Source organism: Thermobia domestica, chromosome 12 (genome assembly GCF_964235325.1).
Source record: "Thermobia domestica chromosome 12, izTheDome1.hap1.1, whole genome shotgun sequence".
Lineage (NCBI taxonomy): Eukaryota > Metazoa > Arthropoda > Insecta > Zygentoma > Lepismatidae > Thermobia > Thermobia domestica.
Window position 1 is genome coordinate 214,610,567 of NC_137465.1, and position 20,153 is coordinate 214,630,719.

A 20,153-nucleotide genomic window follows, 5' to 3' on the forward strand; every position below is an offset into this window, starting at 1 on the left:
CACTTTTTAACATTTTTATACATGAATTCAATCAATTTTATGGTTACTGAGGAATTGTTACTTGATTACCGATATTTTTTTAGAACGGAAAATTTTCCGCAGAAAATTTTCCACCTCACATCACTAATTGCGTCAGAAGATTTTCTCTCTGTTCAGTATAGCAAACATTGTATCAGAACTACGTTTACTCTGCATGATGAAACACGTACCCCATATAAGAACATTTGTCTCTCTGAACGATGTAACAGACGCATCGCATCAGAAGTAAAATTGCATATTCATGTAACTTTGTAGACGTGTTGTTTCATAATTAGATTCATCTCTCTGTGCGGTGTAGCACATAACTTGTGTCAGGAATAAGTTTTCTCTGCGCGTTGTAGCACACACATTGTGTCAGAAATAGCTTTATCTCTGCCATTGACACTGCAGGAATAATTAACACACTTGTGATCAGAGTGTATACACATATATTTTAAATGAAAATACAGTGTAACTGTTTCGACAACTTAATGTTATCTTCATCAGGCACAACATCAGAGTTAGAGTTAGTGTCTGATAAAGATAATGTTGAGTTGTTGAAACAACTATGCTATATTTTAGTTTTAAGAAATAAGTGTTTATATCCTCTGCTCAGAAGTCTGTTAATTATTCCTGTAGTGAATTCCAGAGTTATTATGGATAAAGTTACGTAGGAAACACTGTATATTTCTATTTGCGCGGATATGCTTCTTTTTACGTTGCTGCAAAAGAGTAAGTTCCAGAAAAAAGTATAAAGGAGAAAGTTGAATCAAGTAAACACAAATATGATTTTTGAACCTTGTTTATTTTTTTATGGTTGAACGGTTTATTAACAGAACGACAAATAGCACCCTTGTCTGGGGTGTTACATTTACATGGTGGGTCAGTTACAGTTTGTTTGTTTCTTATTTATGTTTTTTTCTTTTGTTTTTTCGTATTTATTATACCTGTATATTTTTTTTTAGCTCTAGGAAGCCTGCCCAGTATCTACATCTAGAAATATCTGTTCTCACCATTACAGGAACAATATTATATTATATATATGTATATCATACAAACACACAGTCTAGCGCATCCTGTTTTTTAAGGCTCAAAAGGTACTCGTTATTCATATATATATTATACGTGTGTGTGTAGGGACAAATGGCAACTATGTAACAATTTTATTATATATATATTTTTTTAAATAACATAAGCCGGTACTAAGTTATAACTGTCTGCTAAACCTGAATTACGCGCATTTCATTTTAGTTTATTTAAAAAGAGATATATATCTCTCTGCTTGTAGTTATGCAACACTGAAATTTTGTGATATTGTGCCTTTCTGCAAGTTTTTAGAAAACAAAAATTACTATGTGTATTTGTGTAAGAAAAATGTATCGGCTTTATCGTGGTGTGTAGCAAATTATTATTATATTTCTCTTTCAATACATATTATATAATGTGTGTGTTTGTGTATGTGGTATAGGAATATTATTTCTATATCTATATATGTATATTTTGTTTACATATTTGGGATTTTTTTAAAATAACAGATATGCATAGTGACGGGTCTAACTGATTCAGAACATGTTTGCTACCAACATCTAGTTCGTTTCTACCGACCACGTAATAGCTGCAGAGGCAGTAGTAGTGTGAACAGTAGCTGTAGTAGTAGTAGTAGTAGTGGTAGTAGTAGTAGTACGGAAAACATCAGAGACAAAATGTTAAGTTTTTTAGTGTACAAGTACGAAACAAAGACACCAGAAAACAATGAAAACACTTAATTTATTTTGATTTTTCTGTAACGTGTAAAAAACCGTTAACTAGTATATATATATAATATTCTATCACATTTAAAAAACTTTTTTATTTACTAATATTTAACATTTGTTTACAAGGAGAAAACATTTTTCAACAGATGTGGTCGAAATTAAGTGTCAGATGCGGTAACGTTACATGTTCCATCCAGTTTTTTTTATTTTATTTTTTCATATATATTTTTTAAATATTTCTCACAGCAAGGTATTTTGAATATAACTAACAACAATAGTAACAACAATTGTTTAAAACAAACAGGATCCTCAGTATATTCCATTTAGAATTAACACAATTCTCAAGTGTTTTTATTTCTTTTTTTAATATCCTGTACAAAAAGAAATTGTGTGATCAATTCCAATGCCACGTTTGCGGACAGTGTCATACTATCTCCTACACAACATCAATAATATTATTACTACTAGTACTAATAATAAGAATATCGTAAAGTGAACATGTCATAAGAAACAAACAAAAGAAGATGGATATAAATTGAAACACATACTAAGCAATTTTATATTAAGTTTTTACATGTACAAATGTTAGCTTTCAAGTATCCATAATTGCTGTATTTATGGGAAGACAAGCATATGAAAACTGAGTTTCATTTTTTGACTTAAGATAAACATAAGCACATTTACCGAAAAAACACTTTATTCACAGCTTTACTGTATCTTTCCCTGTTTGGCACGATACTCGGACAAAATGGCGGTAATACTTAACACATGAGCGATTGTTTCTTGCACTTTTTTTAAAAAAACAAACTGTTTCCTTCAGGATAGCATTTCCAGCTTTACTTTATACTGTTTACAATAGTTTCTCACGAAACACTTAACATATATATGTATATATACATACGAACTTAATGTGTAATTGGTGTTAATTTATTGATAATCATATAGGTAGGAAATATAACCAACCAAACAGTTAACGATAATGCTTTATATATATTTTTTCTTCTACTTTTAGGGAGATAGTATGACACGTATGGCATACGAATAATCTTTTTTTTCTTTTTTAGACGAAATTTAACAAACGATCAAGCAATATACATAGTTAATACACACTCTCCAAAATTTATTTTTCCCAGATATATATATATATATTTATATACGTTGTCACCTGATACATGTTTATATATTAATAAACTTACACTCAAGCAGCAGGAGTTTTTTTCTTAAAATCCCTCTTACATTCAATATTATTTGGGGCGGAGGATCCCTTCTCCTTATCACCTACAAAATAAATCAACAACCAACAGTGAAATCTATTTTATAAATGATTGTTTTTCTCTTCAATCATAATATAGATGAATTTAGTTTGACATTATTTTTCTTTTTGGTCAATTGAAATGATGAAACGAAATATTTATTTTTCACAAGCTTCAGTGTTTTTTGTTCTTTTCTGGGTGGTTGCACACTTACCAAACGAAACATGGCTTACTCTTCTATTTTTTATAACAATTTTTTTTACAAATATCTTCCATAAAGGCCAGGACAATCCCTTGAAAGTAAATCCCATATTTGCAGACGTGAAACAATAAACACCCATGCATTTGGTATATATATGTATATAAATTTATATTTTGTGAGTGTATATGTGTGTTTGTGTGTGAGTGTTTATGCATATAATATGTATGTACCCATGTAGAAAAAGTGTGTACGTTGTTAGTTTTTGTTCTTGAAGTAATCGCTAGTGTTTATTTTTAATTTTGAAGTATAAGAAAGACAGCATAGAGAGTACATATACGTATGAATATATATATATATATATTGTATATGTATTGAAGTATCACACAACAAAAGTAACAGATTTCGAACCAGATAGGCGTAACCAACTACACAATCTTTGTAATATCTAGGTATATACATAGTTTGGTAACAATCAGATACAGGCCTTAGAACTTTTTTCCCTCTCTATTAAGCATAGGTGCAAACACAGCTATTATTATAATTACTCCTGTTTGTTGTTCAATAATCACACCAACATTCACAAACACTCAAATTATTATAATTATGACAGTATAACAGTGTAATTGATTCTATATTCTCAGAGAGTATATGCAGCGTGTTTCTAAGTGGTTCAAGAACAAACATACATACATCCAATGGGCCCTAACTTGGGTTGTTTTTTCTTGTATATTGATATTTTCTTTTTTAAAATGTTTTTCATGGTCATATTTGTTTCAATTAAGAATCAACAACATTTAAAAACCTATGATATCATGTTTGGACGCACGTGTTGTGTGCGGGCTATGCCTATTTTGGTTCTATAAGATAATGTACTATACCTACACTCACTGCTTATTGCCCGACAATAAATACTAAGTACAGATTTAAGAAATGGAAGGTTGAAAATCCACATTTAATTGACATCATGAAAAAAGAGTGGTACTCCTCCCTTTTTCAAAGAGTTTAAAATTTTCAGTCCATAACTGATCCCAAAGCCTCACATGACGAAGATCCAGTTTATTTCCATCACGATTAGCAGCCTTCACCATAGATTTAACGCTACGTCCGAAACGTCACACAAGAAAGAGACAGCTGAGGCATTTTACACAAGCCCTTTAGTTGATTTATTTATCTTATTTGTATATAGATATATATGTGTTATTCTTCCCTATACATCATCACATATTTATGTGTGTTTTCTGTAGTTATTTTAATATGTAAAAACACACAAACATATATGCAGACATAGATATATAAGTATATACTGTATATTTAAAAGCTAGAGACACAGAGAGACATGTCTTAAGGAGAATAATATAGAGATATTTCTGTGAGAGCACACGTACCATAGAACACTAGCAAAGAAAAGTTAGCAGATAGACAAATAAAAAAGGTCAAGAGATATACTAATGAAGAAAACACAGAAAGCATTCGACGAAGAAATAGTTCCTGGCCTTGCTAACAACCTTTCACTTAGCATGTGCACTATATTCTACTTTCAACATACTTTAATATGTATTTTTATTTAATACAGAACTCAGAATTATTACAAAATGAATCATTAGAAGCAAATAAAAACATTCATCAAAGTTACTAAAGAAAAGTATTAACATGAAGTAATTTAGTATGTACTAGGCATGATTAACTTTTTGGAAATTAGAAATTTATATAAACTAAAAAGTAACTGGTATAGATTTATGTACTAGCAATGATGACGGCTAAAAAAAAAGAGCTAAGGAGGTCTGCATTGGAAAATTCATCACACATTTTATCTTAACCTTATAATCGCTTGTGTACTATTATTATTATTACTATTATTTTTACTACAGTAATAACAATACTAAGATTAGTACTGCTTTAGCGCCACATCATTTCTTCTACCAAGACATAAATTTAAGTTTTTTTATGTTTATTTCTTTGCGTTACACAATCACACAACCCCCTCAATTTGTAACTATTGAGGTATATAGTATAAGGTAAACAAATACTGTTTTATTATTATTTCAGATTTTAAATTGGAGACCGATCTGTGCTATTTTCGTATTCATCCAAACTTCCATAAATATTTTACTTGTTTGAAACAACTTTGTACTGTTGTGTTGCCTTAGTTGTATCAGGGTTGATATGTGATTTGTTAGTATGAAAAGCAGAGATTTACGACTCATCACAACAGAAGTTACAATGTAAACAGGAATAACATAAGAAACTACATACAAAGTATGTTATTACATACAAAGTATGTTATATTTTCACGATTATTTCCAAATTTATCAAGTTCACTGGAAGTAAATAATCCCAGTTTTCTCTGAAAGAAAGTGTAGTTACTTGAAATTCATGAAAGTTCATATTAACGCTTTTACGTTCAGGGCATTAATTAATTTACAATAACTGTTTGAATAGATGTTAACCTGCTGACCACTCTTTACTTTAAATATACACGTTAATCATAATAAAGTATTCTTGCATTCTCATACCTCGAAAATATGCCACACTGAGAAATATGCACTCATAAATTTCAAAGGCAGCTAGTAAATTCCTTTTTGTTTCATGATCCATGGAAATGATGCTAGACGAAGCTTATTACAAAAGTAGTTAGTCATTGTTTGTTTGTGTTACATATGAAACAAAAATACATTGCTAACTGCTACTCTTAGTTGAGATTTGTCTCAAAAATCATTGTTAAAAGAATATATTTCATTTTTTAAAATACACTCCATAAGTGGGTAAAAAAATCTAAAATATATATTCCAATTAACTTTGAATGGTTAAAAGCTCAATTTTGAAAAGCATTAACACAATACGTCTCTGAAAAATAATTGAAAATGAATTTTTAAACATCATAAATAAAATTATCCTGGATTATTGAGATGTAAAATTTTATACATGTAACAGGATACAAGATATTCTTATCAGTAAGATTATAAAATATCTTACAAAACATAAATGTTCAGGCAATATTTATATTTAAGAAAACTGTTTGACAAAGAAAACAAATTTATGGTTTCAGCATATGAGAAATAATACCTTGCACTATCAGCAGTTGATTGACAATTAATCGTAGTAAGTGTAAAATAAATTGCTGAGAGATCAAATAATTGATTTCCGTTTCGATCTCTGAAATCGTAATTATATTTAATTAGGTTTTGTCGTTTTACGTTATAGTAAAAATAAATAAATAAAAGTAACAGTAACTAGAGAAATTTGGATGAATACAGGAAATAATTTTGATGCACCATAATACAATAACTTTCAGATTCTTTTGATCTATTTTAGAGAAATCATACGTTCTGAAACTTATTATTCTCTGATTATTATTATTAATATTATTATTATTATTATTATTATTATTATTATTATTATTATTATTATTATTATTATTATTTAAAGCACCCATATTCACGCCTTTTACGAATACACGTGAATTAGCAAAAAACTGAGAAACTTATTATACAAATTGTGTTTACATACACTCATAACAATTTAGTCTTTTTTAAATATATATATACCCGGCTAGATAAAAACAAGATTTTTGTCCATTGTGTCTAAAATTCTACTATGAATAATAATTATAATACAGTAATATAACACATACTTAATAATGTTTTTGCTTGTTCTTTCCTGGTATTTTTTATTCGGTATTTAAAATCTAGTATAAAATCACATGCAATAACTTAAAAGTACAAAAAAATGCAAATCTCTGGCGCACGCACACACACTAATATACTTTTTTGAAAATATTATTACTTGTCTCGCTTCCATGATTAATTTTTAGTAATAACTAAACACTTCTAAGAAGTTGTAATTTTTTTGATCAATTGTCTTTTTATCTTGTTTATATTTCTGAAACACATAGTTAACGGTAACAAGTCCAACCAGTCATTTGTATATTTTTTCCCTTTTTTTAACTTCTAGGTGGAGGAGTGATATTCGTCGTCGTTTCTAATGTGAGAATCTTCACGTTTCTTTTTTTTGAGAAATATCTTCTATCACTTAAAAAATAACATATTTTTCTTTCTTTCAAAAATAAGTCTACGATACATTATTATTCGATCAACTACTGTTTATTCGTTCTAAGTGCTATATCACTACGCTTTTGCTTTATTTTGTTTTTATGTACGGCGCAACATAGATAAAATTTTCAATCATCTTCATCAACAAACTGATACATTTATATATATCGACGTCAAAGTAAATTTATCAAGAAAACCAAAGTTATCTCCTTTTTTAATTTCAAATTTTGAATTCATCATTATTTTTTTTCTAACTTGTCTGCTTTTGTCGCCTTGATATTCTTCTGAATTTTTAAAATAATCATTTCTCTTTTTACCTTGTTCGGTTTTGTTGCCTTAATATTCGTATTCAAATTTGCATTTATTCATATGTTTATGAAGTTTGTCACCTTTCTTGGCAGTTACTATGATCACACTCCTCCATTCATGCTTTTTTTTTTCAACGAAAACGACTTGGCAAAAAGCACTACTTTATTATTTCTTTCTGTTTTTTTAAATATATATGTATATATATATTAAGTCCTTGTCGTTCTTAATTTCTCATTCCAGTTTAAGCATCTGACGATATTATTATTGTTGTTGTTGTTGAAATGTTCACTACCAGTCTCAACGTAGGGTGAAATATGATCTTTCTGAAAAGGCCCGCGCATTGCATAGCGATGTCCTTTGCCACGCTATTGCTAACCTCCCAAGTTCTTCTGGATTCACTGTAGAACACATTTGCTCTCGATCGTCGATTTTATTTCGTTCACTTGTGTTTCTATAGAGTTCTTCAATTCTACAAAACAGAAATAAAAATACAATTAGCAGTAACTCCATATGAATGTTACTCGTTTAAAATTTGTTTGAATTTCAAGATGGCGATTATTCTTGGCCCTAAATTAAATTTTTATGTCAATTGGTATCATAATTAATTAACAATAAGAACAATCACAAGATTATTAAAATGTATACATTAGCGAATAGTGGAGGTTCATACCATGTTGCATCGATTCATAACATTTCCACCACATTGTTTCAAACTTGGAGACAGGTAATAGTGTACAACGCTGATGTGGCTATTGTAGCATACTTGGAGATCCCATAACGTTGCGGTATATGTATTATTGGTACCTTATTATGGAAAAGTGGTTAACATTACATGTTGGCAACTAAAAAACCACCAAGGTACCTCCTACCACTATATAAGGAGCCAAGAATACACAAGTATATTATGAAATCTCCATGTGTGCGGAAATTAATATTGGAAATAAATCTTTGTACACACGATTACCCACCGTCGCTGACGCGCCTGCTCTCAACGGACACACTCCTTTGCTACTGCTCGGGCCCTCCTGCTGCGCTTCTGCCTTGACGGCCTTTGATAGTATTCGTACTTTTTAGTGGCCACCTAGCACAAGTTGGTTAATGTATTTTCCACAATAGTTTGTATCGTGTGTATACACTGAAATGCTCCATGTTAATTTCTGCATGCATGGAGATTCCATATTATGTGTAATCTTGGTTTCTTATTTAGTGCGAGAGGAGGGACTAACTTGGTACATTGTAGGTTTCCAACGTCTAATGTTACCACTTTTTCATAATACGGTAAAGATGATGCATATACAGTAACAGAACAATATGAGCACTCTACGTATGCTAGGATTAGCCACATCAGCGTTGTAAAGTATTAATGATAACTGAACAAGAGCGTCAGTAAACGTATGTAAAAGACCAAAGAATGCTTTTTGTTATATTAGAGATGGGTCATACATCTCTTATTTCTTACAGCTAAAATTGATCCTGGACGATTTTATGGAAAAGGAGTTCAAAAGAGAGATTTTCACCAAAATTTGCTTTTCTTCTTTGCACTGTGATATAATTTCATCAACTTTTAAGTTCGTACATTCTAGAGAGAAACAAAAATCATATTACTATAGTATTTTATTTACATTTACCCGCGTAACGTATAAAGGAATAAAAATTCAATACACCAAATTAATTCGTGAATTAAAGGGGTAAGTATAGAAGTGTGATTCGAATAGATATACTGATTTGTTTTTTCTATTTTCCACAACGCTTATTTTTTAAATATTATGCAAGTATATATATAAATGAAGAGAGAAACCTAGGAAATACACGCTGTTATATATTTTAAATGTTACAGAGAGAAAACATGTAGTAACCAGTTCATTGTCAAAGAACTGCACGAGAAAGAGGAAAATACTAGTCGTAGATGTAAGTTACACCAGAAAAGTTGTAGAAAATAAGAGCTGGATGATAAACGTAGAAATGCGTTGAAATAGATAATAAAATGTAGTGTAAAAATTGAGAAGAAAGTATTAAATTTCATTCTTAGTACATGTTCTACAGTAATAATATTCAAGGTAGGAGACAGAAACTTAACATTCATACTCTTCTCTGGTATGTCTTTTCTTATTCTTTCTATTTTCTTTATACCGTCAATGAATCTTTCAAGGCTTGAAAGCTGAGTGCCTTTTTTTTGTGCCTTGATCAGTTTTACTTGATGTTTACATACACGTACTGCAATGTCAGTTTTCGTTATGTGAGAAAAGAAGAGAGAGGAAAAAGAATATAGTTTGGAGGATATTATGTTAAAAATGGAAAATCTTTAGATTCTTCCATTATTATAATGACGTTTCGATGTGTCTAACGACCATCGTCAGTACCTAAACTTACCTGAAAGAAGTTTTACGACACTTTGAAGGTATGACCGTAATCAATTATCAAATAAGACAATGAAATTAAATAGAGTAGAATCGTAAAAAATGTCAAAAGAGTACATTACTAATAAATGTTACTGAAACTTGTTGTTCTAAATATTACCACATATTGCAATAATATGGTATAGTATGTTTATGCATCAGAATAACAGCTGTCATTTGAGTAACAATAGATACTCGACTCTATAGAAACAACAGTCAGTGCATTACAGCCAGCTACCAAGAATTAGTTCTGCATCAATAATATGCATCCTATAGATTATTCAAGGCAAAGTTGTTAGACTAGAAGGCTGATCATCAATACATAGCTGTTAGTACGTATCATGTATAGAATGCTGTGCGTATGTATGTGTATGACAGCTAGATCAAAGTGATGACATAGGAATATACTGCGCAACAGTTTCGGAATCTAGTATATTCATGATACAGTAGGTTTGATCTGATGATAACATAGGATGCCTTAGGTTAAAGGACTCTACAATCACTTTGTGTTGAACAAATTAACTTCAGAAACTATTCCTTTATTTTAAACAAATCATTCTTTGTGAATTTAGCTAATAGAATGTGTATACTTCTTGGTTTATGATAAAATAGCGTCAATTATCCGCTTCGCTGGGTTAAAATAAGAAAAAAAATTAGTAATATGTTCCATTAGTCAGTCACTTTTTACTACTACTGAACCGCTCTCTGATGTCGGTGATTTTCAACTGTTTTATATATATATATATATATATATATATATATATATATATATATCCCTCCCCATCCCCAAAGTTGCGGGCGGAATTAAACTGCATCGGAATTGTCACTGTGTATCTCATCAACCTCAAAAACTATGGATTTGACACTAATATCGGTCAGTTTCGAACATTTTTATATATTTCTCCCTCCTCAAGTTACGGGGTTGAATTTGGATTTAAACAGGATCCGAATTGTCACTGTTCATCTCAGCGATCCTGAAAATATGGATTTGACACCAATATCGGTCATTCTCGATCATTTATATATATATATATATATATATATATATATATATATATATATATATATATATATATTCCTTTCCCCCTCCTTCAAGTTGTGGGGGCTGAATTTGGAATTTAACGGAATAGGAAATGCCACTGTTCATCTCAGCGATCTCGAAAACTACGGATTTGGCACTAATATCGATCATTTTCTATCATTTTTATATAGTTCCCCCTCTCTCTAGTTGCAGGGCTGAATTTAGATTACGACGGCATCGAAAGTGTCACTGTACATCTCAGTGATTCCAAAAACTATGGATTTAGGACTAGTATTAGTCACAGTCATTTTCGATCATTTGTATATATTCTTCTTATATGTATATATATATATATATATATATATATATATATATATATATTCTCCTCTTCCTCGACTAAGTTGGTTCATCAAATTGAAATTATAAAAAACACCGGACTTATGTTGAAAATTTGACCGAGATGGGTTGGGTGGTTCAAGTGCTATTAAGTCACAAACATAGTCACTTTAATTTTTATTTATATAGATAGATTTGGAAGGAACTTTCACCCTTAACCTCGGAATATGGTCGTTATAGGGGAGTACAATTCTGCAATATCAATAATGTTTAACGGGACGGAGATGTCTGAGACATATACAAATTCATATATTTCATTATGCTGAACAAAATGTATGGATTAATGTATAACTTTAATCGCAGTTTTCGAGAAAATCGAAAATAAATACTTTTCTGTAAACTCTTAAACTTTACCTTGTAAATTTTAAAGCTTTAATTTTATTTAACTACGACATTGCGCAAATATAAGACGTGAAACAAACGTTTGATGAATCAAGCTACTTAAGAATAAATTCTCATGTGTGGATTTGAGAAAACTCTAGAAAAATAAATGTTATGTTACAAGAGACATCTCGTTCTTTGCCAACATTAATTGAAGACATGAACTGAGAAACGTCTGAAGTCCACCGGAATATTTTTTTTTTTTTTTTCAGGAGGAACATAAAACATTATACTGTTGAATAATTCGGTTTCGAAGTACTTTCTTGTGGTTTTGTCTTATTAATTGTGTTCCTTGTTGCCCCCCCTTAAAGCTCCAACCGCGTGAAACAGATATACCGAAGTGAAAAGTGTGCGCTTTCTTTCTAGTTTGTCTTAATAATATTGTTTCTTGTTGTCCGTCCTTAAAGCTCCAACTGTGTGAAACAGATATACCAAAGTGAAATGTGTGTGCTTTCTTTCTTGTTTGTCATATGTATATCAACGTGATTTTTTCCTCTTTCTTTCTGGTTTGTTTTATTAATTATGTTCCTTGTTGTCCCTCCTTCCTTGAAGCTCCAACTGCGTGAAACAGATATACCAAAGTGAAAAATGTGCGCTTCATTTCTGGTTTGTCTTATTAATCACATTTTCTATTGTCTTTCCTTTCTTAAAGCTTCAGCTGAGTGAAACAGCGAAAAATGTGCACTTTATTTCTAGTTTGTTTTATTAATTATGCTCCTTTTGTCCCTTCTTCCTTAAAGCTCCGGCTGTGTGAAACAGATATATCAAAGTGAAAAATTGAGTGCTTTCTTTCTGGTTTGTCTTATGATGTTCCTTGTCGTCCCTCCCTTCTCAAACCTCCAACTGTGTGAAATAGATATATCAACGTGAAAATTATGCGCTTCCTTTCTAATTTGCCTTATTATGTTCCTTGATGTCCCTCCCTCCTTAAAACTCCAGCTGTATGAAACATATATCAAAATGAAAAATGTTCACTTTCTTTCTGGTTTGTTTTATTAATTATGTTCCTTGTTGTCCCTCCCTCCTTAAAGCTCCAACTGCGGGAAACAGATATACCAAAGTGAAAAATGTGCGCTTTATTTCTGGTTTGTCTTATTAATCATGTTTCTTGTTGTCCCTCCCTCCTTAAAGCTCCAGCTGTGTGAAACATATATATCAAAATGAAAAATGTGCGCTTTCTTTCTGGTTTGTCTTATTAATCATGTTTTTTGCTGTCCCTTCCTCCTTAAAGCTCTCGCTGAAACAGATATATCAACGTGAAAAATTGCGTGCTTTCTATATGGTTTGTCTTATTAATTATGTACCTTGTTTTCCCTCCCTCCTTAAAGATCCAACTGCGTGAAACAGATATAGTAAAGTGAAAAATGTGCGCTTTCTTTCTGGTTTGTTTTATTAAGTATGTTTCTTGTTGTCCCTCCTTAAAGCTCCAACTTGTAAATTCAAATAATATATAAATTCATATTAATATTTCAAAAGGACAACATATACTTTTACCTGTAAATTCAACTAATAGGTTAACTAAAATGAATATAGAATTTGAAGAGATAAACTGCTGATTTTACTTGTAAATTCAATTAATAAATGAACTAAATGAACACTTAATAAATAGGAGAAATTATTTATTACTTATAAATTCAAACAATTGGTTAATTAATATTAATAATTGAAAACGACAACTAATACTATTACTGTAAGCCAAATAAAACATGAACTTGAACTGAAATAAATATTTAAAAAAAAAATAAGAAATGCTATATTTACTTGTAAATTCATCCTCGTCCTCGGCTTCTGCTTCTGCCGCTAATTCTTCGGGAGTTTTCTTTTTCCGCATCAACGGATTTGGTTCTTCTTGTTGTGTTTCCTGGATCTCCTCCTTTTTCTTTATGTTGTACTGCAATATAAAAGGTACAACATAAATAAGTACTTTAAATACGAGAACAGCCTCATTATACATGGAGAAATCATATACGGGTTACTAAAGTATAGTGATGGCGCTTATGGGACTTGGGAGCAATAATTCTCCCAATATTTTTCCACACTACAATTTCTTAATTTACTGTCGCTTTGTCTAACAAGAAAACAGTAAATTTTCCCCTAATCCACGAGGGAATCTATATCTATATCTATATCTATCTATCTATCTATATATATATAGTAAGTTATTGCTTACTACAAATGATTATGAATTTATTTCGTTACAACATTTTTTGGAGTCACGTCCTTTGGTTCATAAGGGTTACCTGCATCGTCAAAAGCAAGATTATGACGAGCATTGTACTCTCAAATATATTGTTACAAATATCTTTTCTCTTTTAGCAACTAATTACCGCTAGTAATGGCGAAAAGTGCGTAATACTAGTACCTAAAATGCTTTGGTGAAGGGGTAGATAGAAAAATTGAAATTGGTTATACACTCTGTAAAGAAAAAATAGCGACACTTGCTCGGATATGGTTTTCACAACATATATTAACCAATATGAGTTTTTACATGAATTGATGATAATATTACAATGCATATTCTCAATGAGCAATTCATTCTTAATACTTGCGCCGCAATTTCGGTTTTTTTATATGCATATAATGAATGTATATGGATATATTAGTACCTATATGTGTTTTCAGCAAAAATGGCTGTAGAAAGAGCTATATATAAAAGTATAAAAGATCAACAATAATAGCACAAAACAAAAAAAAAAAATTGAATTTCTTAAGAGTAAGATATATAGTGTACGAACATTGAGAGGCTTTTTGGTGACAGGGCTATTGCAAAATGTAACCTTGATTTCATGGAATCACTTCCGGATTATCTGTTCCGTGAGTTCCATTCTATCCTAGATAGTTGTCTATTGACTCTTCTGCTCATATTGACCCACAATTTACAATTGGATTAATGTCAGGTGAGTTTGGAGGCCACACGAGTCTTTGAATAATCATATTCTTGCACCACGTATTAACGATTTTCGCTCGGTAACATGAAGCATTAACGTCCTGGAAAACGAAGTAGTCTATATTTTCTTCAGGAAAGTTATCTTTAGCTGTTGTAAGAATTTTACGTACCAGAATTTGAAGACATTTGTGTGCATCAAATGACTTCACTTATGTCCATTGTTCTGGCCTCTTTGGCGGTGAAGCAAGCCCATACCATCACTCAGTAACTAAATATTTGCATCTTTTAAACAAAATCCATGTCAAGTTCCTTGCTCATTCATATCCTCAACTTCACACAACTATCGTTTCCCAATATTCTAAACTTTTTCAACGAAGAAAACAACATGCTTCCAGTTGTCATAAATCCAAGTAGCATATCGCTTCACAAACCTACGTGTTGAAGTCTTCTGTGTTTTTGTCAGTTTCGACTTTCCACGCGGTTTCTTCTTCGTAATATCCTCTTAATACAGTTAAAACAAAACAATCATACGAGTAACTTCAGTTCCAAGATCATCTCAAATTATAGAAACGATTTTTGGGGAAGTCATTCCTTAATTCTGCAGTGCTATTGATTTTATTTGGCGATCTGCTCTGGGCGATGCTTTCTTTTTTCTATCACACTGTTGACGAAGGGATGATTTCTTACACTAGTTTTGCTTGGGAATTACTCTTTCTGCCGTCGAATGGTGGATTTTGAGTATTCCACCCATCTCCCTTAGAGATGTAACTTAGCTGTGCAAAGCAAGAATGTCTTGTTCTCGTGGCGACAACTGACATTTCTTACCCACCTTACTTGTTTACAGTCAACATGTAGCAACAATTTCATACAAAACAACGCTGCACAATAACAATATTGCCGTTTGACTTTGTTCAAACAATGACAAAGCAAAGAATAATGAGAAAATGCTATTTACCTGGGCCTATACATCACAAATGCAGAGCACAATTCTCACCCCAATAACTTACGAGACGCTCTCAGGTGCCATATGAACAGAATATTACTGATACATAAACAATTCGTAAGCGTCGTTGTACACCATAGGTGTCACAGGTAATGCAAATGAACATTCACACTCATAATTTCCTTCTATTCCTCTTCTAGCCGGCTGCAACTATGGTTTTTGCTGTAAGTTATCTTGAGAATTGAGGTGTCGCTATTTTTTCTTTACAGAGTGTATTAAAGACAGCTCTTCTTACATAATTTCATAACGAAGAACTGCATAGTTTATACCGTTTACCAAACGTTCTTGGGATCACCAAGTCTAGGAGGCTCAGGTGGGCAGGTCATATAGCCAGAATGGAAGAAAGGAGAACCGCTTTCAAAGTTTTAACTGGAAATAGGAAAACGACATTTCGGAAGAGGTAGGCGCAAATATAAAGATAATATTAAGATGGATCTCGTAGAAATAGAAATATAAAGTAGATACTGGATCCAGATGGCTAAGGACAGAAGTAAATGGAAAGTTTCTGGGAATAAGGCATTGAACTTCTGTATTCCATTAGTCATAGAGTTGGTTAGTTAATTAGTTTGTTCTTCTTACGTAATTTCAGAGAGAATGATAGAACATTTCAAGAAGGAAACATCCTAATTTTAAAGACAAGTGACTTTACCCAACAGCAGTAGAGAATGTTGATGATCCTGATGATGACTTACGCATATTTATATATGAATATTCTATATTTTCAAATGCTTAGTCTATGCTATTATATTAAGTAGTAAAAAATATACTCTCTCATCATCATTCACGCTATTGCTATACTGCTATTGTTAGAAACGTGAAATTTCTACAAAATACTACCTTTGTTATGAAAACAAGGGATAAGAAACGTGAAATTTCTTCAAAATATTATCTTTGTTATGAAAACAAGGATAAGAAACGTGAAATTTCTACAAAATGCTACCTTTGTTAGGAAAACAAGGGATAAGAAAAATGAAATTTCTACAGAATACTACCTTTATTACGAAAATAAGGAATAAGAAACATGAAATTTCTACAAAACACTATCTTTGTTACGAAAACTGGGGATAAGAAACGTGAAATTTCTACAAAATACTGATTTTGTTACGAAAATAAAGGGAAAAGAAATACTTTTCAAAAGTGTATCTTAAACTAAGGTTTACACTATTTATCAATAATAAAGTATCTCACATATCTCTAAAAATTCTGAAATTTAACTTTGAATATAACCTCTTCACTAAAAAGAAAGGAATAAGTGTTTCAGTGTTATCGAAAAATCCAACTTTTAAGAGGAAAAAGTATCAATTTCTACAGTACTGAAATTTCCTTTCCTGGATTTAGGAAGTAACTTATGTGAAGATTTTCTTAAGTGCAAGGTGGAAAAGTCAGTATATAAAATATTCATCGAAAATAACGGGAAAGATGTCCGCTTTTTCGAAAGAAAGAAGGGAAAGAACTATCCGGTTTGCTATAAGGACCAAAAAACTGGGTCATGTGATCAGGTCAAAAGTCACGTTCCGTGCTAAATATAGTTTGTAGATTCCAAATCGCGATGTCAGATATTTCAAGCACGTAACCTCCGCGTCGGGCGCCCTGGGTAATTCGAAGAAGATGCGTATACTTTATCATTGTTATAAATTTTACTCGAACAATTTTACTAGTGACAATATTTTATCAGTATTTGCCTTACTAGTCTGGAGGAAAAACCCTACTTTTGGACCAAACCAAAAATTTCAGTATGTCAAATGTTTTTCAACGGTTTTTACCTCATTTGAGGGTGCTGAATCTGAATCTGCCGGGTGTACAAATGTACACCTTGAGCATTTTGAGTAATTCAAGATGGCGGCCAATATGGCGGCTGCAAAAGTGATAGGAATATTTTTGTATATTTTGTCAAGATGGGTATCAAATTATATGTTTTTGGGGTTGCAGATTCCAATAATAATGTCAAAAATGTTATGAAATTGATACAAAGCGAGGTATTCAATATGGCATCCAATATGGCGGCGGCAAAAGGAGTTTATGTTGTCATTTCTGAAACCTATTTTTGATGATATGATGGCATTACTGGAAGAAAGAGCAAAGACCAGCTGAACCTGCAAATTTTGGTTGGACGTTGTCATTTAACCTGTTTTCATTATGATGCTTTACGTACGTGCAGAGAGAGAAGGTGATTTTCCGCTACATTCAGTTGCTATAAGGTTGATGTTACCATATTTTTTTTTCTGCTGGTCAATTACGCTAGATATTTTCTTCTTTATCTGCGGTCAATGGACCGACTTCCAAGTGAAATTCTAGAACGATTTATGAAAGGTGAACATGTTCTGCATCACAAACCAGGTATCTGGAATGCTATATGATCAGATATGTTCATTGAGAATACATTTATGCGTTATGGCCATGGACCAGGAGGAATAATTGGACTTACACTAAATCCATCAGCAGTGAAGCGATGGGCTTTCAGTCTTCACACCTGCAGTCGTTTAGTAAATGACATTTATGTCATGAGAGATGCTGGACGAGATAAGGAAATAACTAAGCATAAGGAAGAAATGCCATCTCGAGTAAAAGGAGATGCTGCAGACCGAATTACGTTAAAGGAAAGGCTGTCTCATTGTATAGATCCTCTGAAGATCGATGATCACCCAAACACTATTGTGAATATTGTAACAGGGAAAATTTGTTCCCAGAAAGTGAATGTTGATAATGCTGTTGAGATAGGTCAGAAGGCGTTGTGTTCTTACCAAGAAAAACTACCAGCTGGTTTTCACGATCCAATCTCAACAACGGTTCGTAATGTTTCCTGCGATTACGTCCAAAATAGAGCTAGTATTGGTGTCATTGACACAGAACTCTTGTACACGCGTGCAATGTGTCTCACATCTACAAGAGATATTGATGCTGAAGGAGTGATTTCATATGAGCTTGCCGCTGTCCCCACATCTTTGTTTGATGAATATGGGACTCCCAGGTTCTGCAAAAGTAAGTCAAAACTGAAACAAATATTACAGGTAGAGAAGTCTATGAGATCGTACAAGCACGAAGATGCTACCATACTTGATGGTTGTGCTGTTTTGTGGGTGATCAACTGGCCATCTAACTGTTCTTGACTTCATAAAATTGTATCGGTCATATGTGCTTGAAAAATTGAACAAATGCAACGTGTGCCTGATATTTGACAAATACAAGGAGTACAGCACCAAAGGAGGAATAAGAAGCGTCAGAACAGGATCAACATGTAGCAGGTATCATAAGTTGTCTTTCACCACGTCCTTGCCCTCCCAACAAGTTGTGCTGAATGTTACGAAGAATAAGGTACAACTAGTACGGCTGATCTGCAAGTATCTAATGACAGAAGGGTTGCCATCAGATTCCACCAAAAGCCTATTCATCACTGTACCAGAAAATGTTACAACAGAAATAACTGCTGATTGTATCAAAGAACGTCCAGATATGAAAAACACTCACAGAAGAGGCTGATGTCATAACTATCACACAAGTAGTGATGGTAGCCAATCAGCTGGACAGAAATTGTACGTACAATAAATGTAATTAGTGATGACACGGATGTTCTTCTCCTCCTGATGCACCACTACCACACACAGAAACTTACTTGTAACATTTTTATGGAGGCAACTCAAAGTCAGAGGGGAGTTATTGACATTGGATTGTCTGTGTCCAAACACCGTAATATTGTTTTATACTTACTAGCACTTCATTCTCTTTCTGGCTACGATACAGTTCCTACTCTTTATGGCATTGGAAAGCAGAAGGCAATGAAAGTACTACAAAGTGGGAAGGGGCTTCAAAAGCTTGGAAATAAGACATCACTACTTGAAGATGTGATTCAGGAGGCAACTGAGTTTACAGCTTCTTGCTATGGTAGTAGGATAATTAGCCCTACAATGTCTGATGTCAGAAGATATGTCTGGCTGAAGAAATTGTCAAAGAAACTGCCGTACATATGCCGAAATTGAAGAGCTTGCCACCAACTACAGAGACATTCTCTGAAAATGTAAAAAGAACTCATTTCCAGGCTTGTATTTGGAAACAAGCAAATAAACTAGAGTCACCAGACATGGGTCCGACACAGTTTGGATGGTATCGTGATTAGCTGAACAAAACACTGGAACCAGTTACTGTACCACCGGGAACTGTGATGGCACCGAAAGACATCTTGAAGATGGTGAGTTGCGGCTGTTCTTCTGAAAACATGTGTAATGGACGTTGTGGCTGTGTGGGAAATCATAATAGCTGCACTGACTTCTGCAATCGTGAAGCCTCTAAACGATGCCAGAATATCTTCACACGTCAAAATACTAAGAATTTAGAAGATTAAAACATGGATACGTCTTCTGACGAAGACTGACAAGTGACTGATCTGTGATATTTATTATTTTGTTGCGGAGTAATATAGAAACATCGGCATTTTGTATTGTAAATGTACATATTTCGCATTAATGTTGCCAGCAACATAATTCTTGATT

The 20,153-nt window shown here is 32.4% G+C and overlaps 1 protein-coding gene across 2 annotated transcripts in view; it reads right to left on the reverse strand.

The window, feature by feature from the left end:
- Positions 1-804: 804 nt before the first annotated feature.
- Positions 805-20,153, reverse strand: part of cpx (synaptic transmission protein complexin) — a 346,937-nt gene continuing 327,588 nt past the window's right edge. For both annotated transcript variants that reach the window (XM_081734725.1, XM_081734726.1), the window contains 2 exons: positions 13,541-13,670; positions 805-8,054 (listed from right to left, as the gene is read on the reverse strand). In XM_081734725.1, the coding sequence (XP_081590851.1) occupies positions 7,981-8,054; positions 13,541-13,670 (204 nt within the window). In that variant the 3' untranslated portion in view covers positions 805-7,980. The remainder of the gene's footprint in view (positions 8,055-13,540; positions 13,671-20,153) is intronic.